At 43.0% G+C, this 22,722-nt stretch overlaps 3 protein-coding genes across 3 annotated transcripts in view; 2 read left to right on the top strand and 1 right to left on the bottom strand.

Moving 5' to 3' along the window:
• LOC121874510 (low-density lipoprotein receptor-related protein 4-like) overlaps positions 1 to 22,722 on the bottom strand; it is a 108,499-nt gene that overhangs the window by 19,014 nt on the left and 66,763 nt on the right. The gene's annotated exons all lie outside the window — the stretch shown is intronic.
• On the top strand, positions 2,151 to 9,739 carry LOC121874489. Its single transcript, XM_042378629.1, has 4 exons — positions 2,151 to 2,722; positions 3,592 to 3,735; positions 6,334 to 6,398; positions 9,163 to 9,739. Exons 1-4 carry the CDS (start codon positions 2,602 to 2,604, stop codon positions 9,196 to 9,198), a joined length of 366 nt encoding a protein of 121 aa, XP_042234563.1. The 5' UTR covers positions 2,151 to 2,601; the 3' UTR covers positions 9,199 to 9,739.
• Positions 12,598 to 21,140, top strand: LOC121874488. Its single transcript, XM_042378628.1, has 5 exons — positions 12,598 to 12,711; positions 16,937 to 17,058; positions 17,543 to 17,671; positions 19,651 to 19,745; positions 20,321 to 21,140. Exons 1-5 carry the CDS (start codon positions 12,599 to 12,601, stop codon positions 20,354 to 20,356), a joined length of 495 nt encoding a protein of 164 aa, XP_042234562.1. The 5' UTR covers position 12,598; the 3' UTR covers positions 20,357 to 21,140.

The following is a 22,722-nucleotide window of genomic DNA, read 5'->3' on the forward strand; positions in this document are numbered from 1 at the left end:
TGGTGCCTACAAGTACACCAGGAGTGACTATTAACACCTCGAGTGGTCGTGAAGACACCTGGTGATCAGACCAAGTGGACCGGAGTAAGCCACACCACATTACACATTCTCAAGGAGAAACATTATTTGTGACATAGAAGTTGGTGCATTTATTGTGGCCACCGTATTACAGAATGGATATAGAATCCCGAGAAAGAATTCAGAGGACAATGACAAGACTAATTCCGGGCATTAGGAACCTTGAGTACAGAGACAGGTTAAAACATCTTAATTTGCACGCCTTCGAGAGACGTAGAGTGAGGGGCGATATGATCGAGGTGTATAAATGGAAGTCAAGGCTAAACAAAGGTGATATAACAAAGGTACTCAAATTATCCAAGTAGGAGCGAACTCGTAACAGTGGCTTTAAATTAGATAAATTTAGATTTAGGCGCGAAATAGGTAAACATTGGTTGAGAAATAGAGTAGTGGACGAGTGGAACAAGTTACCGAATATCATCATTTACTCGATTACGCTGGATAGCTTCAAACATAGGTTGGGTGGATATATGAGCGATAGGGGTTGGGGGTAAATGGGACTGCCAATAGGCCCGCTGCAGTTTCCTCCATTCTTATGTTCTTAAGAGTCTCAAGCACCTACTGGAATTAACGACCGATTCCACAGTTCACCTCCAATGCACCTGCAGTTCTGCCGAGTTTTATGGCTTGTCATGATGAAGGTAGTGACTATACTCCCAAGAAAGATATAACTACAAAGCATTGGATGACGTAGAGTATTTGTAGTGGCAGCTGATGTATAACCAACACCTAAACACACATATACCTATACTGGCGTCCGTCCTCATGTTATGCTTCACGTCTGTAAACACCAGGTGTCATCATACAAGACTGACAACCCAAATAGTTTACCTAGTTTGATGTGACCACTGTTTCCTGTACTGTTCCTCCCACTGTAATAACCTGCCACCTTCCTGCGTCCATCACGAGAGGATGTGAATAAAGACGTGAAAATTATTTGTTGGTTGAAGAGAAGTGTTGTAGAAGTGACCACCTGGGGAGTGTGTCAGGTATCAAGTGTCAGGTGTCCAGTGTCAGGTATCAAGTGTCAGGTGTCCAGGATCAGGTGTCCAGTGTCAGGTGTCCAGTGTCAGGTGTCCAGTGTAAAGTTTCAGGTGTCAAGCGTCAGGCGTCCAGTGCCAAGTGTCAGCTGTCAGGTATCAAGCGTCATGTGTCCAGTGTCAGGTGTCTAGTGTCAGGTGTCCAGTGTCAGGTGTCCAGTGTCAGGTGTCCAGTGTCAGGTGTCCAGTGTCAGGTGTCCAGCGTCAGGCGTCCAGTGCCAAGTGTCAGCTGTCAGGTATCAAGCGTCATGTGTCCAGTGTCAGGTGTCAAGTATGTTAGTTGAATTTTGCCACAATACACTGTTTATCTATTCGTCCCCAGTGTCTCAGATCATTAATGTTTGTATCACCTGAAGATTAACCAGACCAGCTTAGCTTACTGTGAGTTGGGTTAGGTTAGGTTAGGTTATGTGTTATATGTTAAAAGTTAGGTGAGGTCAACTTAGCTTGGGATAGGTTAGGTTAGGTTAAGAACATAAGCATAGAGGAAACTGCAGTGGAGGGGAAGGATTTATTTCCTTGAAAGTTAACACCGAGACTGACTGACTGACCTAACTGACTGATTGACTAATTGACTGAACTGACTGACCTGACAGACTGACTGACTGACTGACACACAAGCTCTACCAAAGAAATGATCCTCATATTTCAGTGTTGGCCATCACGAACTAACTCACTCATACTTCCTCACACTCACTCACTCACACTTCCTCACATTGACTCACACACACACAGGTACAGGCGTGATACCGGTGTGTGTGTGTGTGTGTGTGTGTGTTTGTGTGTCTGAGCATGGCAGAATAAGAAAAAATAATGTTTCGATTCCTAAAAAAAATACAAAATAAATAATCCTGAAGTTGTTGTGGGTAACGGTGGTGGGTCACGTTTTTTTTTTTTTTTTGGGGGGGTTGGGTCACGGTGGGGTGGTGGGTCGCGGTGGGTGGTGGGTCGTGGTGCGGGGTGAATAAATACGGTGTCTCTCTCACCTGTCCTCCAGACCTGTCCTTACGCTTCCACAGGTGAGGTGTTCGAACCTCTTCACCTCTGGCTTACAGGTGTTCGTGACGTCTTCACCTCTGACCTACAGCTGTTCGGGACGTCATCACCTCTGACCTACAGCTGTTCGGGACGTCATCACCTCTGACCTACAGGTGTTCGTGATGTCTTCACCTCTGACCTACATGTGTTCGTGACGTCATCAGCTCTGACCTACAGGTGTTCGTGACGTCATCACCTCTGACCTACAGGTGTTCGTGACGTCTTCACCTCTGACCTACAGGTGTTCGTGACGTCTTCACCTCTGACCTACAGGTGTTCGTGACGTCTTCACCTCTGACCTACAGGTGTTCGTGACGTCACTACACACGACTCGCACTGACTTGAGCGTGATCACCCTTGAGTACCGGGACCACTCACTCCCTCCTTCACCCACTCCTCCCGCAGGTGACGTCCCTCTGGCAGCGCCCTGGTAACCTGCAGCATCATGAGGGTGTTGTCTGTGGTGCTGGTGACGGCCACACTGCTGCTGGGTGCCGCCCTCGCCCGTCCTCAGCTGACTGGGGGACTAGTGAATAATCTGACAGTGGCGCTGCAACAAATGCTAGGTGAGTGGCACTGCTGGGGACTGGCTAGGTGAGTGGCACTGCTGGGGACTGGCTAGGTGAGTGGCACTGCTGGGGACTGGCTAGGTGAGTGGCACTGCTGGGGGACTGGCTATGTGAGTGGCACTGCTGGGGACTGGCTAGGTGAGTGGCACTGCTGGGGACGTGTGACACAGTGCCATTGTCTGCTGTGATGTCATCCCGGTTAAGTCGACCCTGGCTTAAATAAGTGGGTTGGGTTAGGTTAGGTTAGGTTAGGTTAGGAATCTGAATATAAAAGTTCGGTTTGGTTAAGCTATGATTGGTACCTTTAGCGTTTTAATTATGAGAGTAAAGTAGTGTGTGTGTGTGTGTGTGTGTGTGTGTGTGTGTGTGTGTGTGTGTGTGTGTGTGTGTGTGTGTTGACAGCCTGTACACGTATTCTAATTTTCTTACACCCAGGGACTTAAGTTTGGGACATAACTAATTTGAACTGTTGTGAAGAACATCCATACAGGGTGATGTGTCCTAACCTCAAGACACGAAGCAGGTATTAGGTATTTGGTATGGTAGTTGAGTTTTGAGGACACCTGGTAAGTTACTACCTTCCTGTCGCTCCTGCAGAAGTATCCTGTAGGAGGGACGAGCAAAGGTTCACCACTGATGTTATGATGCTCCTGTTTTCCTTTCATCCTCTTCGTTCTGATGCTGACGACGTGTGTGCTGCTGACGACGTGTGTGCTGCTGACGACGCGTGTGCTGCTGACGACGCGTGTGCTGCTGACGACGTGTGTGCTGCTGACGACGTGTGTGCTGCTGACGACGTGTGTGCTGCTGACGACGTGTGTGCTGTTGACGACGTGTGTGGTGGTGCATGGACGTGGGCACGGCAGCACGAGTGGTGTGTGTGTGGGAGGAGAAGTGCGTGGCCCACACCGTCAGCGCCTGCTTCAGAGACCAGCGGGAGGCAAGCGAGGTGTTGGTGGCCTTCACTCAGTGTAGGAGTCTGGTCGCTGCTGCCCTCTACACCAACCCCGGTAAGTTTCACATGGTATAACTCCTGTAGCCTCACATGGTATATCTCCTGTAGCCCCACATGGTATACCTCCTCCTGTAGCCTCACGTGGTATAACTCCTGTAGCCTCACATGGTATATCTCCTGTAGCCCCACATGGTATACCTCCTCCTGTAGCCTCACGTGGTATAACTCCTGTAGCCTCACATGGTATATCGCCTGTATTTGCCAGAGTATTAAAGGAATGTAAGGAAGAGCTTAGTATGCCTTTAGCAAAGTTGTTTAACATGTCCTTAAAAGCAGGTGTAGTACCAGAATCCTGGAGAATAGCGAATGTAATACCGATTCTCAAGAAGGGAGATAGATCACTATCCTCTAACTACCGTCCAATCAGTCTAATATCAATTGTAGGCAAATTACTGGAAGCAATCATTTCAAACTCTATTCGAAATCACCTGGAGAAGCACAAGTTGATCAATGATTCCCAACATGGCTTCACAAGCGAGCGTTCATGTCTAACTAATCTATTAACATTCTTTTCATCAGTTTTCGAATCAGTGGACGAGGGGCACAATTATGAGGTGGAATATCTCGACTTTGGCAAAGCCTTTGACAGAGTCCCCCACGAAAGACTAATAAGAAAAGTGGAGGCTCATGGCATTAAAGGTGATATTCTAAAATGGATTAGGGCGTGGTTACAGGACAGAAAACAGCGAGTGAGCATTAACGGCACTAAATCCCATTGGAGCAACGTCACTAGTGGAGTTCCGCAAGGCTTAGTACTTGGACCATTATTATTTATTATATACATAAACGACATAGATATCGGCATAGACAGCAACATAAGTAAATTTGCTGATGACACTAAAATAGGACGTGTAATTAAATCTGACGAGGACTCCGCAAAACTACAGGAATATCTAAACAAATTTTTCGAATGGTCTGAAAAATGGCAGATGAAATTCAATGTGGACAAATGCAAAGTACTCAGTATAGGAGGTGCAAACAGGGAAACCAGATACCAGATGAACAACGATGTTATTGAGAAATCCGACTGCGAGAGAGATTTAGGAGTAATGATAAGTAGGAATCTTAAGCCAAGTAAACAATGTGTATTTGCTCGAAACAAAGCTAATAAGGTACTTGGATTCATACAAAGGAGTGTTAGTTACAAGACTAGCGAGGTCACCTTAAAACTATATCTTGAGTTTACGCAGTTCAATTCTGGTCACCGTATTACAGAATGGATATAGAATCCTTGGAAAGAATTCAAAGGAGAATGACAAGACTAATCCCGGGCATTAGGAACCTTGAGTACAGAGAGAGGTTAAAGCATCTTAATTTGCACTCCCTCGAGACACGTAGAGTGAGGGGCGATATGACAGAGGTGTATAAATGGAAGTCAAGGCTAAACAAAGGGGACATTACAAAGGTACTCAAACTATCCAACCAGGAGCGAACTCGTAACAATGGTTTTAAATTAGACAAATTTAGATTTAGGCGCGAAATAGGTAAACATTGGTTTGGAAATAGAGTAGTGGATGAGTGGAACAAGTTACCAAACATCATCATTAACTCGGATACGCTGGATAGCTTCAAACATAGGTTGGATGGATATATGAGCAATAGGGGTTGGGTGTAAACGGGACTGCCCAATATGGGCCAATAGGTCCGCTGCAGTTTTTTCCATTCTTATGTTCTTATGTTCTTATGGTATAACTCCTGTAGCCTCACGTAGTATATCTCCCTCTCTAGCCTCACGTGGAATAACTCCTGTAGCCTCACATAGTATAACTCACGTAGCCTCACATAGTATAACTCCTGTAGCCTCACATAGTATATCTCCCTCTGTAGCCTCACATGGTATATCTCCTCCTGTAGCCTCACATGGTATATCTTCCTCTGTAGCCTCACATAGTATAACTCCTGTAGCCTCACATGGTATATCTTCCTCTCTAGCCTCACATGGTATAACTCCTGTAGCCTCACGTAGTATATCTCCCTCTCTAGCCTCACGTGGAATAACTCCTGTAGCCTCACATAGTATAACTCACGTAGCCTCACATAGTATAACTCCTGTAGCCTCACATAGTATATCTCCCTCTGTAGCCTCACATGGTATATCTCCTCCTGTAGCCTCACATGGTATATCTTCCTCTGTAGCCTCACATAGTATAACTCCTGTAGCCTCACATGGTATAGTTATCACTCTCCCTCTGTAGCCTCACATGGTATACCTCCTCCTGTAGCCTCACATGGTATATCTTCCTCTGTAGCCTCACATAGTATAACTCCTGTAGCCTCACATGGTATATCTTCCTCTCTAGCCTCACATGGTATATCTCCTGCAGCCCCACATCGTATATCTCCCTCTGTAGCCTCACATGGTATACCTCCTCCTGTAGCCTCACATGGTATACCTCCTCCTGTAGCCTCACATGGTATATCTTCCTCTGTAGCCTCACATGGTATACTCAGGAGTCTTAAGTATAAACACATGGATATATCTAATATATTCAGTATATCTCTAGATGTAGTTAATATAACCAATATAATGTTGCAGAAGCAGGTATAATTATATCTCTCCATTATACACACACACACACACACATACACACAGGTAAAGCAGGGGAGGTGGCAGCTGGCAGGCAGATGGAAAGATGTTTACAGAACGAAACCAACAAGGTGAGTTCTCTCTCCTGTACCGTTTAATCTGTTGTTCTCTCTCCTGTACCGTTTAATCTGTTGTTCTCTCTCCTGTACCGTTTAATCTGTTGTTCTCTCTCCTGTACCGTTTAATTTGCTGTCTCTCTCTTGTACAGGTTTAATCTGTTGTTGTCTCTTGTACCGTTTAATCTGTTGTTGTTTGTCTCTTGTACCGTTTAATTTGCTGTCTCTCTCTTGTACCGTTTAATCCAGTGGTTCTCAACCTTTTTCACTCCATTCCCCCCTTGAGGGATTTTCAACATCCTCGTGGCCTCCTTCATTTTTCTCCCAGAACAGACAAACAGACAAGTGATAAAGACTAAAGAATGATAAAGAAGGACAGATAAATAGGACAAGAGTTAGAATGGCAAACACGCACACACATTCACATACATAACACGCCCATACACTCACACATAAAGCACACATACAGTCATACACAAACATGCACACAGGTAAACATCCACACTTAAGCAAGCAAGCTGAAGTGTACTTCCTGTAAGCAAGAACACGCCTCCTTTGACAAGCACTGCCCAACTTGGAAGACTAGTGAGTCATACCAATTTAGCACTAAAAATGGTAGGATTATATAAGTAAAGAATGAGTATGAACAACAATGGCACCAATAAATATGGAAATAATTAATAAAGGAAGTGCACAAATATTTCACCCACGTAAAGCAGCGACCACATGAATTATGAAACAAAATATGTAACACCAATTACGAGTATATTATGCTGAGTCAAGCTCAAGCACAATATATGGTTCAGAGACAATACACTCCACTGAGATCATTCGGTCTTATCACCACTTGCAAAGGGATGACACACGGACACGTACTGAACAAGTTAGTTCAGCAGCTCGGTCCAGCGCCTGTCTCACAGACAGGGACTGGACCTGTGAAATCTTAAATAATCCGTAAAAAATAAAAATAAAATGGCACCAGAGTACGTAATTATTAAAATTGTATTGTCGTTATTATTAAACAAAATGAAAAAAAAAAGAATGAAAATTCTCTTCTGCCAAGTCAAAATAAGTAATACAAGTTTTGTTTAATTCAGATTCCCAACATTATTTGGAAACGTACAATTTATAACAGCTCGCCGTGGCTCCCCTAAATTCTTGCCGTGGCTCCCTTGGGGGCCATGGCCCCCAGGTTGAGAACCACTGGTTTAATCTGTTGTCTCTCTCTTGTACCGTTTAATTTGTTGTCTCTCTCTTGTACCGTTTAATTTGTTGTCTCTCTCTTGTACCGTTTAATCTATTGTCTCTCTCTTGTACCGTTTAATTTGTTGTCTCTCTCTTGTACCGTTTAATCTATTGTCTCTCTCTTGTACCGTTTAATTTGTTGTCTCTCTCTTGTACCGTTTAATCTGTTGTCTCTCTCTTGTACCGTTTAATCTGTTGTCTCTCTCTTGTACCGTTTAATTTGTTGTCTCTCTCTCTTGTACCGTTTAATTTGTTGTCTCTCTCTTGTACCGTTGTTGTCTCTCTCTTGTACCGTTTAATTTGTTGTCTCTCTCTTGTACCGTTTAATTTGTTCTCTCTCTTGTACCGTTTAATCTGTTGTCTCTCTCTTGTACCGTTTAATCTGTTGTCTCTCTCTTGTACCGTTTAATTTGTTGTCTCTCTCTTGTACCGTTTAATTTGTTGTCTCTCTCTTGTACCGTTGTCTCTCTCTTGTACCGTTTAATCTGTTGTCTCTCTCTTGTACCGTTTAATTTGTTGTCTCTCTCTTGTACCGTTTAATTTGTTGTCTCTCTCTTGTACCGTTTAATTTGTTGTCTCTCTCTTGTACCGTTTAATTTGTTGTCTCTCTCTTGTACCGTTTAATCTGTTGTCTCTCTCTTTACCGTTTAATTTGTCTCTCTCTTGTACCGTTTAATTTGTTGTCTCTCTCTTGTACCGTTTAATTTGTTGTCTCTCTCTTGTACCGTTTAATTTGTTCTCTCTCTCTTGTACCGTTTAATTTGTTGTCTCTCTCTTGTACCGTTTAATTTGTTGTCTCTCTCTTGTACCGTTTAATTTGTTGTCTCTCTCTTGTACCGTTTAATTTGTTCTCTCTCTCTTGTACCGTTTAATCTGTTGTCTCTCTCTTGTACCGTTTAATCTGTTGTCTCTCTCTTGTACCGTTTAATTTGTTCTCTCTCTCTTGTACCGTTTAATTTGTTTCTCTCTCTCTTGTACCGTTTAATCTGTTGTCTCTCTCTTGTACCGTTTAATTTGTTGTCTCTCTCTTGTACTGCTTAATCTGTTGTTTCTTTGTACTTTAATTTGTTGTCTCTCTCTTGTTCTCTCTCTCTTTGTACGTTTAATCTGTTGTCTCTCTCTTGTACCGTTTAATTTGTTGTCTCTCTCTTGTACCGTTTAATCTGTTGTCTCTCTTGTACCGTTTTTGTTGTCTCTCTCTTGTACTGTTTAATCTGTTGTTCTCTCTTGTACGTTTAATTTGTTGTCTCTCTCTTGTACCGTTTAATCTGTTGTCTCTCTCTTGTACTGTTTAATCTGTTGTCTTCTCTTGTACTGTTTAATTGTTGTCTCTCTCTCTTGTACGTTTAATTTGTTGTTCTCTTGTACTGTTTAATTTGTTGTCTCTCTTGTACGTTTAATCTGTTGTTGTCCGTCTCCTAAGAATAAGAAGAGAGAGAGAGAGAGAGAGAGAGAGAGAGAGAGAGAGAGAGAGAGAGAGAGAGAGAGAGAGAGAGAGAGAGAGAGACTCCAATAACTTCAGCGTCTCCTACAGGGTATCACCTTCCTGGACTGTGTTGCTCAAGCTTAACCTGAAGCCTCGCCTCCTGCATGTCATGCTGTTCCACGTCTCAGCTGTTCCGTGTCTCAGCTGTTCGGCATCTCAGTTGTTCCTCGTCTCAGCTGTTCCACGTCTCAGCTGTTCCTCGTCTCAGCTGTTCCACGTCTTAGCTGTTCCGCGTCTTAGCTATTCCACGTCTCAGCTGTTCCACGTCTCAGCTGTTCCTCGTCTCAACTTATTCAACCAATCAGCTGTTTCACATCTCAGCTGTTCCTCATTTCAACTGTTCCACGTCTCAACTGTTCCACATCTCAGCTGTTCCTCATCTCAACTGTTCCACATCTCAACTGTTCCTCATCTCAACTGTTCCACATCTCAACTGTTCCACATCTCAACTGTTCCTCATCCCAACTGTTCCACATCTCAACTGTTCCACATCTCAACTGTTCCACATCTCAACTGTTCCACATCTCAACTGTTCCACATCTCAACTGCTCAGCGAATCAGTTTTTACTAATCAAATTACATCTTCCCACAAATAAAAAATAAAATTACCCCAAGTAAAAAAAAATTCGATCATTCCAACGATTCTATTACACAAGTACCAAGTTTGTTTACCTGTACGTCAGCATACACACCTGGTCTCCTAATTAAGGTATATCTCTACCTGTATGTGTTTATGGATACATCTTTGTTTACTATACATTCGTGACCTAAATAATAAACAAAGTAAACAATTTTTTAAACCTAATTACTTCAGAATCAGTGTGTGTGTGTGGTATCAACCCAAGGACCAGTATGGACCTACTTATGTAAAGGCGATTTTTAATTTGATAGAAGAAATTGTGGCGTGATGAATGTACTATGAGTATTAAACCTATATATTGTAAGCTTTAAATATATATAAAAAAAATGGGGGGTGGAGTAATTTTCAATGACTAATATTGAACAGTAGTTAACATTACCTCAACTCTAGGTAAATATTATTATATTTAGATGTGATGTAGAAGATAATGAGAAGGTATGTTTTTTTTTTATTTACACTTAGATTATAGAAGAAAATTGAAAACCTGTCAGAACCTAACCTAACCTAACCTAAGCCAGAACACATCCTAATATACAGTGTATCATTTATTCTTGTCTTGATTTTCATTAGTTATGGTTAATTACATTTCTCTTGAGTTCTTGATTATATCATTTGATTTTCAGTTTAATTGTCTTTTTTTCTGTAGTTTTTGTTTACTTCTTAATTAATCTTCATCCTTATAAATTTACAAGTTAATGTATTCATGATTAGAAATAAAGATGGAGGTTTAAGTACTGGTGTGATTATTCCCCTATGTAGAGTAGAGTGGAGTAAGCTTGGAGACAGTGAAGGTAAACATATAGTAAGCGGAGTTCTCTTTATAAGGTCGTGCAGGGGGAGGAGAACCCAATCTAAACACGACTCAAATGCGAGGATAAAAAGGTAGAAGAAGAGATGAGTGGTGTGTGGGAGAGATGAGTGGTGTGTGGGAGATGTGAGTGGTGTGTGGGAGAGATGAGTGGTGTGTGGGAGAGATGAGTGGTGTGTGGGAGATGTGAGTGGTGTGTGGGAGAGATGAGTGGTGTGTGGGAGATGAGGGTGGGGGTGGGAGAGATGAGGGGGTGGGAGAGAGATGAGTGGTGTGGGAGATGAGGTGTGGGGGAGATGGGAGGTGTGGGAGAGATGGAGTGGTGTGTGTGGGAGAGATGAGGGTGTGTGGGAGAGAGATGGTAGTGTGGGAGATGGAGGTGGGAGAGAGGTGTGTGGGAGAGATGAGTGGTGTGGAGATGAGTGGTGTGGGGAGATGTGGAGGTGAGAGATGAGGGTGTGAGAGATGAGGTGGGAGAGATGAGTGGTGGGTGGGAGATGTGAGGTGTGTGTGGGGAGATGTGGAGGGTGTGTGGGAGAGATGAGTGGTGGTGTGGGTGAGGATGAGGTGGGAGAGATGAGTGGTGTGGAGAGATGGAGTGGTGTGGGAGATGAGTGGTGGGGAGATGAGGGTGGGGAGAGATGAGGTGTGGGAGAGATGAGGTGTGGGAGATGGAGGGTGTGGGGGAGATGGGAGGGGGGTGGGGGGAGATGTGGAGTGGTGTGTGGAGGTGAGTGGGTGTGTGGGGAGAGATGAGTGGTGTGTGGGAGAGATGAGTGGTGTGTGGGAGAGATAAGTGGTGTGTGAGGTGAGTAGTTTGTAGGGGGGGTGTTCAGGGGGGTGTTGGTGAGTGGTGTGTGTGGGAATGGTGAGTGGTGTGTGTGGGAATGGTGAGTGGTGTGTGTGTGTGTTGGTGAGTGGGAGTACTGATAGGGGGTGTAGGTGAGCGGTGTAGGGGAGTGGTGTAAGTGTTGGTGGATATACATGAGTACATAAGAATGGAGGAAACTGCAGCGGGCCTATTGGTCCATACTGGGCAGTCCCATTTACACCCAACCCTATTGCTCATATATCCATCCAACCTATGTTTGAAGCTATCCAGCGTATTCGAGTTAATGATGATATTCGGTAACTTGTTCCACTCTTCCACTCCTCAATTTCCAAACCAATGTTTACCTATTTCGCGCCTAAATCTAAATTTGTCTAATTTAAAACCATTGTTACGAGTTCGCTCCTGGTTGGATAGTTTGAGTACCTTTGCAATGTCATTTGTTTAGCCTTGACTTCCATTTATACACCTCTATCATATCGCCCCTCACTCTACGTCTGTCGAGGGAGTGAAAATTAAGATGTTTTAACCGGTCACTGTATTCAAGGTTCCTAATGCCCGGGATTAGTCTTGTCATTCTCCTCTCAATTCTTTCCAGGGATTCTATATCCATTCTGTAGTGCGGTGACCAGAATTGAACTGCGTAATCCAAGTGAGATCTCGCAAGCCCAAGATATAGTTTTAGGATGACCTCGCTAGTCTTGTAACTAACACTCCTTTGCATGAACCCAAGTACTTTGTTAACCATGTTTCGAACAAATACACATTGTTTACTTGGTTTAAGATTCCTACTTATCATTACTCCTTAATCTCTCCCACATTCGGATTTCTCTATAACGTCGTTGTTCATCTGTTATCCGGATTCTGTGTTTACATCTCCTAGACTCAGTACTTTACATTTGTCCACATTGAATTTCACCTGCCATTTTTCACACCATTCGAATTTTTTTTTTTAGATCTTCCTGTAGTTTGGCGGATTCCTCGTCAGATTTAATAACACGCCCTATTTTAGTGTCATCAGCAAAATTGCTTATGTTGCTGTCTACGCCGATATCTATGTCGTTTATGAAAATAATAAATAATAATGATCCAAGTAATGGGGGGGGGGGGCTGGGGGGTGTTGTCCTTCACATACAGTAGGTTGGCAGACCTGGCTGTCATCAACCAGGCATATCAATAGTTCCGTCAAGAGGCGGCGGTGCTTGTGATGACGCACCTTGTAAGCTATATAGCCCCAACACCTTCTTCTGTATCCCACACTCTGCCCGTCAGCCGTCCTGCTCCTGAGTTACCCTACAAGTGTCTCTCTCCCATCTTCAGGTGAGTAGTTGGTGTTGTTGAGTCCTCACTAAAATGGCGTGTTTACTGCTTATCACTGGTGAGCTGGAGTAGTGAGTGAGTTCATGAGAGGTGAGACAGTGTTGAGTTCATGAGTGGTGAGACAGTGTTGAGTTCATGAGTGGTGAGACAGTGTTGAGTTCATGAGTGGTGAGACAGTGTTGAGTTCAGTTGAGTTGAGTGGTGAGACAGTGTTGAGTTCATGAGTGGTGAGACAGTGTTGAGTTCATGAGTGGTGAGACAGTGTTGAGTTCATGAGTGGTGAGACAGTGTTGAGTCTATGAGTGGTGAGACAGTGTTGAGTTCATGAGTGGTGAGACAGTGTTGAGTTCATGAGTGGTGAGACAGTGTTGAGTTCATGAGTGGTGAGACAGTGTTGAGTTCATGAGTGGTGAGACAGTGTTGAGTTCATGAGTGGTGAGACTGAGACCAAAGTTAGTCCAGGATTATTAGACATGTCAACCGTATTATGGATCATGTGAACTAACTCTATGGCAGTGGTTCTCAACCTTTTTCACTCCATTCCCCCCTTGAGGGATTTTCAACATCCTCGTGGCCTTCATTTTTCTCCCAGAACAGACAAACAGACAAGTGATAAAGACTAAAGAATGATAAAGAAGGACAGATAAATAGGACAAGAGTTAGAATGGCAAACACGCACACACATTCACATACATAACACGCCCATACACTCACACATAAAGCACACATACAGTCATACACAAACATGCACACAGGTAAACATCCACACTTAAGCAAGCAAGCTGAAGTGTACTTCCTGTAAGCAAGAACACGCCTCCTTTGACAAGCACTGCCCAACTTGGAAGACTAGTGAGTCATACCAATTTAGCACTAAAAATGGTAGGATTATATAAGTAAAGAATGAGTATGAACAACAATGGCACCAATAAATATGGAAATAATTAATAAAGGAAGTGTACAAATATTTCACCCACGTAAAGCAGCGACCACATGAATTATGAAACTAAATAAGTAACACCAATTACGAGTATATTATGCTGAGTCAAGCTCAAGCACAATATATGGTTCAGAGACAATACACTCCACTGAGATCCTTCGGTCCTATCACCACTTGCAAAGGGATGACACACGGACACGTACTGAACAAGTTAGTTCAGCAGCTCGGTCCAGCGCCTGTCACACAGACAGGGACTGGACCTGTGAAATCTTAAATAATCCGTAAAAAATAAAAATAAAATGGCACCAGAGTATGTAATTATTAAAATTGTATTGTCGTTATTATTAAACAAAATGACAAAAAAAAAGAATGAAAATTCTCTTCTGCCAAGTCAAAATAAGTAATACAAGTTTTGTTTAATTCAGATTCCCAACATTATTTGGAAGCGTACAATTTATAACAGCTCGCCGTGGCTCCCCTAAATTCTTGCCGTGGCTCCCTTGGGGGCCATGGCCCCCAGGTTGAGAACCACTGCTCTATGGTGTGTGTGTGTGTGTGTGTGTGTGTGTGTGTGTGTGTTCCTTATAGTCCAGCAGATATGTGCAAAAATATGAACGAATAACCATAAAACTAATCAAGATAATCTTGTACTTGAAGAGTCTCTCTCCATGCTTTCAGGGTCGAGGAGTACAATAAAGCAACCATAATTAGTGTATTGTGTCAATTTATTCTATAATCATATATACTTTCGGTCAGTGTACTTTTTGTCATGTCTGGCCCAGAAATGGTAAGAGTGATATTAGAGGTCTTAATGATAACAAAGATGTCACAATGTGGCTGTCATAATGAACAGATGCACCATGTCCATAAATTATACTTCACCAATGTGCAGTCACTCAAAGATACCTTCAATGAAATGGAAATCCATTTAATAACAACAGCACAGACCTGGTACTGCCCAGCAGAGACCTGACAGACCCTGCTGTGGCAGAAATTGGGACAAGAACAGCACGATGCTTATGTCAAAGACCATCTTATGGATGTGGCTAAACCAATTGCTGATACTATCAAGCGCAACAACCTTCCTCTCTTCAGTAGACCTCCAGTCAGAGCAAATCCTAAAGATCAGCAACAAGTGTTGTCTTTGAAGAATGACTGTTCTCTTTTCTCCAGAATTTATAGCATCTCAAGCGCGAGATGGAGACCTTGACAAGTTCTTTGAGCATGAAAATCAAACATATCCTCCTGTGATGTCGCAATTTGGTAACTGAGACATGGTACTAAATCAGATCTTTCGGGATATTTGGAGGATCTAGTACCACCGGATGTGACTGCTGAAACTCCTGTCACTGATGTCATATAAATAATGTTTGCCCCTCGTGTAACGAGGATGGCCAGCCCAAGGGCCACCTAGGCGTGAATTTTGTTTAAGTTGTAGAAGCCGTCGCCAACACAACAACCACACCCTAAGATTAACGAGCTGCATGACCCAGTGTCAAGGAATAGTCCGAGAAGACCGGACAACTCACCAACTGCACTGGCGAACCATTACCCTGGAACACGATCCGCAAATCGATTAACATGCATGTTCCCAATTACTGCTGAGTAAGCAGAGGCGAATGGCGTAAAGAAACTTTCCCATAGTTTCACCCTGCCCGGGGATCGAACCCGGGTCCGCTCGCTTGCGAGGCGAGCATGTCAACCATTACACCACACCACAGGTCATAATTTTCGAGGGGAGCTGTTATTGTGCAAATGCTTCAACCAGTTTCTGCTAAGACAATCAGTGACTATGCCATGCACGTATTCTTACCTTACTTAGAATCCCAACTACAGAAGATTTTTCGTGTAGACGTTGTTAAGGATGAATGCCTTCCTCATAGCATAAAGGCTGGTACACAACAGCGAAGAGGCAAAGGAGTGAGATGTGTGAAAGCGACAAGTGTCATTCCTAGAAACTAGCAAGAGCTCCTTCGCCTGGATAACAATAAATCTGGGCTATTTTCTTTTTTGGGCAATAAGATTGTTGTTGATGAGTACAGAGAAACAGGTTATCAGCACACCTCACGCAGGCGTTCTCTTCATCCAGCCTCGAGATGCATCAGGTCTAGCTCCATATAACCATAAAGAAGTAGACACAGCATAAATACGCACTGTCTATACAGATGTGGGTCTCAGCTGTTGCATCAGCTAATCGTCTGAACATGATGTACTCTGGGTCTCCTTCGGGATAGGGAAAAATATGAGTCACATTCCAGTCAATGAAATTGTCAGAGCAATGGGATCTGATCGCTGCCTTGCACTACCAAAGTATCATGCTTTAACAGGATGTGACAGTGTGTCATTCTTTGCAGACAGAGAAAGAATATAGCCTAGGAAGCCTGGAAGTCCTAAGATGCGGTGACTGCAGCTTTTGGTGCTTTGGGTGCAACACCTGAAGATGTAGAAGCCTGGATGAAACATGTTGAACGTTTTGTAATCCTACTGTATGACTGAACCAGTGGCAAAGAAAGTTTAAACCAGGCCCGCAAAGAACTTTTCCCTCAGAGGAAGAACAACAGAAGTGTGGCTGATGCTGTAGATATCCAATAGACCACAACTGTTGCATTGTAAATTATGAAAATTATGATATTCTAATTCTTTTCTTTTGAACATAAGTTTGGATAGCATATAAGATGTATAACTCACTGCTTATCAAAGGCATAATTGAAATATTTGAATAAGAAATGCTATTTATGTTACCTTGCCTGTCAGTGTTAAAACACGATTATTTTAGACACTACACTGCTTTAAATAACTTTCTTTGACAAAGAGCTCATGCACAATGTCCGGCAATTGAAAAAGTCCCTCTGACCACATTTACTTATGATTGCAGGATACATTTCCATAATATGGTACATGTGATTGTTTTACTGTATTTCTTGACCCTGAAAACATGAGTACAAGATTATCTTGATTAGTTTTAAAGTTATGACGCATAATTTATTTTGTCGTAATGGCGTAACAAAAATGTCCGCCGCGACCATCACAGGAAGAGTCTCGAGTGGTCCTGTAGCCAAAAATCTTCCTTCAGACCTACCCTAGATCTGTGCCAAATTTCATGCTTTTATCATTGTCACAAATATTTCACATATCTGCTCCACTACTAAGCATTTCCACAGTTTTAAATATAGAGCTGAAATTTGGTAGGGTGGCCGAAAGTACGGTCGAGGACTACACTAACTTCATTACTTCAGCACCTCTTGTTGTACAGTATTGGCCCGTAACGACACCTTATTTCTCCCACAGTTCTTTGTCTGCTGTAAACATGAAGGTCTTGGTGAATATCTTGCTATTGTCGGCGGTGCTATTGGCTATTGTTATCGCAAAAAAAAAATGCTATGACGAGGACGTGATGTTATTAATGACAAGTAAGTTTAAGTTCTAACTGTCCCCTGGTGTGTGTGTCAACATAGTAGGAGTGGGGTGGTGTTGAAGGCAGTAGAGAGAGTCATGAGGTGGTCGGGTTTGGTAACAAGTGCGGCTCAGGAACATTAACTTAATACTGTCACACAACTTTTGGGAGACGCCGTGAATGGCGTCAATATTAATATAATCAAGTAACAGTCAACACTTTCATACATACATAAGCCAACATATTCTCTCCTGTACACAATCGTTGTACAAAATATAATTCTTCAAAAGTTTTATTGGTGAAGGAAGACGCATCTGAGGCTGGTGACCCGCCTGGTGCCCCAAGACACTCACTAATAGAGCGCCTTAACAACCCCGTCTCACATATTACTGTGTTAACAACCTGTTAACCTGCCCATAACTTTTTTTATATTACCGTAACAACTCTCAAGTTGCTGTATTAATGTCAATTAATAATGTTTTCGCTGACGACTCTTTCAGGTTGTGCTGATGAACTAACTCTCACAGAATGCCAGGACCTCATCAAAGGCTGCAGAGCGAACCTAACAAATTATCTTTCCGAGATCATCCCTTCAGACGATGACATTTCAGTAGCGTTGGCAGACTTGCGTAAGTAGATATTTTCCTCTCCCATCTATATACAGTAATGATTCTGTCAACGACTAAATTTGTATACAGACATCTACAGGGTGTTTCAGATAAAAATATATCCACGTTACCTTAGAGATTTCAGTAGAGAAGGGGTAAATATTTGTATTACAACAATGTTGTCCTCACTTGTGGCAGACTAAAGAACATAAAAAAATAAGGAGTCTGCAATTGGCATGTGCATGGCAGCTCATCAACAAGTGAGGACCAGTGTTGCTCTTGTAGTACAAACTATTCGCGTGTTTACTGAGACACCCAATATTACAACAGCACTATTGTACATAAGAACATAAGAACATAAGAAAATAAGGAGTCTGCAATAGGCCGGTTGGCCTGTGCATGGCAGCTCCTGTCGAGAGTTACTACCACTCTCTATCATCCATGAATCTATCTAGCCTCCTTTTGAAACTTTCCAGAGTTCCGGCACTTACTACAAAGTTGCTAAGCTTGTTCCACTCGTCCACCACCCTATTTGTGAACCAGTTTCTTCCTATCTCCCTCCTAAACCTAAACTTATCCAACTTGAATCCGTTGCTCCGAGTCCTATCCTGCTCGGATATTATAAGAACTTTATCTATATCCCCTTTATTGATTCCTTTCACCCACTTAAATACTTCTATCATATCTCCCCGCACTCTTCGTCTTTCTAGGGAATGCAAGTTAAGTTTCTTTAGCCTATCCTGATATGGAAGGTTTCTAAGTCCCGGAATCATTTTTGTCATTCTTCGCTGCACCGACTCTAGTGAATTTATATCCATTCTATAATAGGGGCACCAGAAGTGAACCGCATAATCGAGGTGTGGCCTGACTAGCGCAAGATATAGTTGCAATAAGACCTCTGCACTCTTGTTACTTACACTTCTAGATATAAAACCCAATACTCTGTTTGCCTTATTTCGAACATTAACGCACTGTTTTCTAGGCCGTAGGTCCGGGCTTACAAGTACCCCTAGGTCTCTTTCACAAGTCGACTTCTCTAGGTTGATGTTGTTAAGGCTGTATACATTATAAATATTTGTTCTTCCAATATTAAGTACGCTGCACTTGCTGGTGTTGAATTTCATTTGCCATTTTTCAGACCACCCCTGCAGTTTATTTAGATCCTCCTTTAATGCATTTGCATCCTGCCCTGAATTAATTTGCCGCCCTATTTTGGTGTCATCCGCAAACTTGCTTATGTCACTGCTGATCCCAGTATCTAGATCGTTTATGTAGATTATGAACAAGAGTGGGCCTAGTACTGACCCCTGGGGAACCCCACTGGTTACACGGCCCCACTCAGATTTAACACCATCTACGCTGACCCTCTGCGTTCTATCGGTGAGCCATGATTTTATCCAATTTAAAACTTTCCCCTCGATACTATGATCTTTTCGGAGGTCATTCATCCACGTTCTTTCTGCCAATCATTAAAGTCACATAACGTCGGGAGGAGTTTGACCCCATAGTGACATAAAAAAGTAAATATGTGTTTGTTGTTGTGTGTGGCGCCTCCTACTGACCCCGTGTGGCGCCTCCTACTGACCCCGTGTGGCGCCTCCTACTGAGCCCGCGTGGCGCCTCCTACTGAGCCCGTGTGGCGCCTCCTGCTGACCCCACGTGGCGCCTCCTGCTGACCCCACGTGGCGCCTCCTTCTGACCCCACGTGGCGCCTCCTACTGACCCCACGTGGCGCCTCCTACTGACTCCGTACACTCTCACTTTTCTCCCTCGTGTTGTCATGTTTTCTCTCTTCATCAATTCCTTTAACAATTGAAATTTAAAAATTTTCAGGTGGATAAATATATAAATGTATTACTATTTAAAAATTTATTTGACTGTTGTATGATATCAGGGCACAGACGACAATGTCCTTTAACAAATATTGACCAACGTGTGTGTGTGTGTGTGAACGTATAAGAAGCCTATTTATAACGTACCCTATTTTTTACCGTTTTCAGTAACGAAGAAGTTATCGAAGGGACGTAGGAAGATGATCACGAGTGCTTTGATGTTTAGGCTCAATATTACATCACCTGAAGATATAAAGGAGGAGGTAAGTTCTTTATCTTTATCACCTCTCACTGCCTCATCTTCCCCAGTCTCAGCCCCATGGGAAATACCTACAAACATTGGACATAAGAGAACGGTGGTGGTGGTGGTGGTAGTGGTGGTGGTAGTGGTAGTGGTGGTGGTGGTAATAGTGGTGGTGGTGGTGATAGTGGTGGAGATAGTGGTGGTGGTGATAGTGGTGGTGGTGGTGGATATAGTGGTGATGGTAGTGGTGGTAGTAGTTGGTGGTGATGGTGGTTGTTACAGACTCTCCCGAGCTATTCGTTTTTATTCTTAATGCAGAATTTATTACTTCGTTAGTCAGCACTCAAAAAATACTATCTGTACTTAGGAGGGGGGGGGAGGAGGGGGGAGAGGGGGAGAGGGGGAGAGGGAGGGAGGAGGAGTATGATTACTTTCAGAATGAACACTGTGATGACTCCTGTTTTCTCGGTAGTATTGTGAAAATCCTTCGTTCGTTATCTTTTTTTTTAACACGATTTTGTACAGGTATAGATATTGTATTTTATTGAGTACATAAACAAAAAACTAAAGTCTCTCATTTCATCTCTCCAACAGATCTTCCTCACATGTTTAGCACCTGAAGCAGAATGAGCCGTGAGATGACCACCGCTGCCCAGACTGGTTGTGGACGATGGTGGAGACTGAGTTATCGGTCTAGTGATCATCTTGACCAACGTCGACTGAACAGTTTGGGAACATGAAGACCGGATTCTTTAACCTGAACCTCCTCTGATGACCTTACCGTCTAGCATGACCTGATCTGACCTGCTGCCACCTGTCTTCCGCCGCCTCACCCCGCCCCTACACTACCTCGTGACGTCATCTTGGCCCTGTTTCTCTACACAACCTGTCTCAGGGCTGCGGTACCTACACCTTGAACAACACTCGCTCCTTCAACACGTCTCAGGGCTGCAGTACCTACACCCTGAACAAAACTCGCTCTCTGAACACGTCTCAGGGCTGCGGTACCAACACCCTGAACAAAACTCGCTCTCTGAACACGTCTCAGGGCTGCGGTACCTACACCCTGAACAACACTCGCTCCTTCAACACGTCTCAGGGCTGCGGTACCAACACTCGCTCTCTGAATACGTCTCAGGGCTGCGGTACCAACACTCGCTCTCTGAACACGTCTCAGGGCTGCGGTACCTACACCCTGAACAACACTCGCTCATTGAACGCGTCTCAGGGCTGCGGTACCAACACCCTGAACAACACTCGCTCTCTGAAGAAGTCCCCAAGAGAACTGGTTGTTCACTAGCTGTCCACTGTTCAGCTTCCGGATGAAAACAACAACGCCCTGCAGACAGTGTTGTTCCATATAGGACTTTGCTTTATATCTGCTTTATATATGCTAAATAAATCAAGTGCATTTGACCGTGTCTTAATAAGCCCAACGCAACACTTGTATGGCCTGATAAAAAAAATGGCCCCAGAATACAGCGATGCATAAAGACGAGTGAGAAATTAAAGTATTTCACTAAACTGATCTGTATTTACCATATACCTCCTCAACCCTTAATTTACAAAACTTTATATCAAACACAAATTAAAAGATTATTATTTGAGTTAGAGGAAATGCTCAAGATCATCCGAGCATTTTGAATTTCATTATTATTGACTATGATTCTTTTGGACACTTAGGAAGCAATGGAAACAGAGTGAGACAGTAGTGAGTAAAAATGTCTCTCTCACTGTATGTATGTATGTGTGTGTGTGTGTGTGTGTGTAGTAGATCAACAAATAATCTCAATGCAATGTGGCGGATGTCATCAACGCCAGCAAGAACAATGTGATTCTGTTCATGAACTAGCGCACAACTACCTAGACAGTGGAGGTATACAAACAATGTACCTAGACAGTGCAGGTATACAAACAATGTACCTAGACAGTGAAGGCATACAAACAATGTACCTTGACAGTGCAGGTATACAAACAATGTACCTAGATAGTGCAAGTATACAAACAATGTACCTAGACAGTGGAGGTATACAAACAATGTACCTATACAGTGCAGGTATACAAACAATGTACCTAGACAGTGGAGGTATACAAACAATGTACCTAGACAGTGCAGGTATACAAACAATGTACCTAGACAGTGGAGGTATACAAAAAATGTACCCAGACAGTGCAAGTATACAAACAATGTACCTAGACAGTGTATACAAACAATGTACCTGACAGTGGAGGTATAACAATGTACCTATACAGAGGTATACAAACAATGTACTAGACAGTGGAGGTATACAAACAAGTACAGTGCAGGTATACAAACAATGTACCTAGACAGTGCAGGTATACAAACAATGTACCCAGACAGTGTAGGTATACAAACAATGTACCTAGACAGTGAGGTATACAAACAATGTACCTAGACAGTGCAGGTATACAAACAATGTACCTAGACAGTGGAGGTATACAAACAATGTACTAACAAGACATGTGCAGGTATACAAACAATGTACCTAGACAGTGGAGGTATACAAACAATGTACCTAGACAGTGGAGGTATACAAACAATGTACCTAGACAGTGCAGGTATACAAACAATGTACCTAGACAGTGGAGGTATACAAACAATGTACCTAGACAGTGGAGGTATACAAACAATGTACAGTAGACAGTGTGCAGGTATACAAACAATGTACCTAGACAGTGCAGGTATACAAACAATGTACCTAGACAGTGCAGGTATACAAACAATGTACCTAGACAGTGTAGGTATACAAACAATGTACCTGAACAGTGCAGGTATACAAACAATGTACCTAGACAGTGTAGGGATACAAACAATGTACCTAGACAGTGTAGGGATACAAACAATGTACCTAGACAGTGCAGGGATACAAACAATGTACCTAGACAGTGTAGGTATACAAACAATGTACCTAGACAGTGCAGGTATACAAACAATGTACCTAGACAGTGCAGGTATACAAACAATGTACCTAGAC

Source organism: Homarus americanus, unplaced genomic scaffold (assembly GCF_018991925.1).
Source record: "Homarus americanus isolate GMGI-L3 unplaced genomic scaffold, GMGI_Hamer_2.0 scaffold11794, whole genome shotgun sequence".
Taxonomy (NCBI): domain Eukaryota; kingdom Metazoa; phylum Arthropoda; class Malacostraca; order Decapoda; family Nephropidae; genus Homarus; species Homarus americanus.

Excerpts from the sequence above, each read along its gene's own strand:
- LOC121874489 (XM_042378629.1), top strand. The coding sequence starts at position 2,602 with ATGAGGGTGTTGTCTGTGGTGCTGGTGACGGCCACACTGCTGCTGGGT. Across the intron at positions 2,723-3,591 it reads GGCGCTGCAACAAATGCTAG|CACGAGTGGTGTGTGTGTGG; the intron begins GTGAGTGGCACT and ends TGGGCACGGCAG. Across the intron at positions 6,399-9,162 it reads TACAGAACGAAACCAACAAG|GGTATCACCTTCCTGGACTG; the intron begins GTGAGTTCTCTC and ends CGTCTCCTACAG.
- LOC121874488 (XM_042378628.1), top strand. The coding sequence starts at position 12,599 with ATGACGCACCTTGTAAGCTATATAGCCCCAACACCTTCTTCTGTATCC. Across the intron at positions 17,059-17,542 it reads CGTGATGTTATTAATGACAA|GTTGTGCTGATGAACTAACT; the intron begins GTAAGTTTAAGT and ends CGACTCTTTCAG. Across the intron at positions 17,672-19,650 it reads AGTAGCGTTGGCAGACTTGC|TAACGAAGAAGTTATCGAAG; the intron begins GTAAGTAGATAT and ends TACCGTTTTCAG.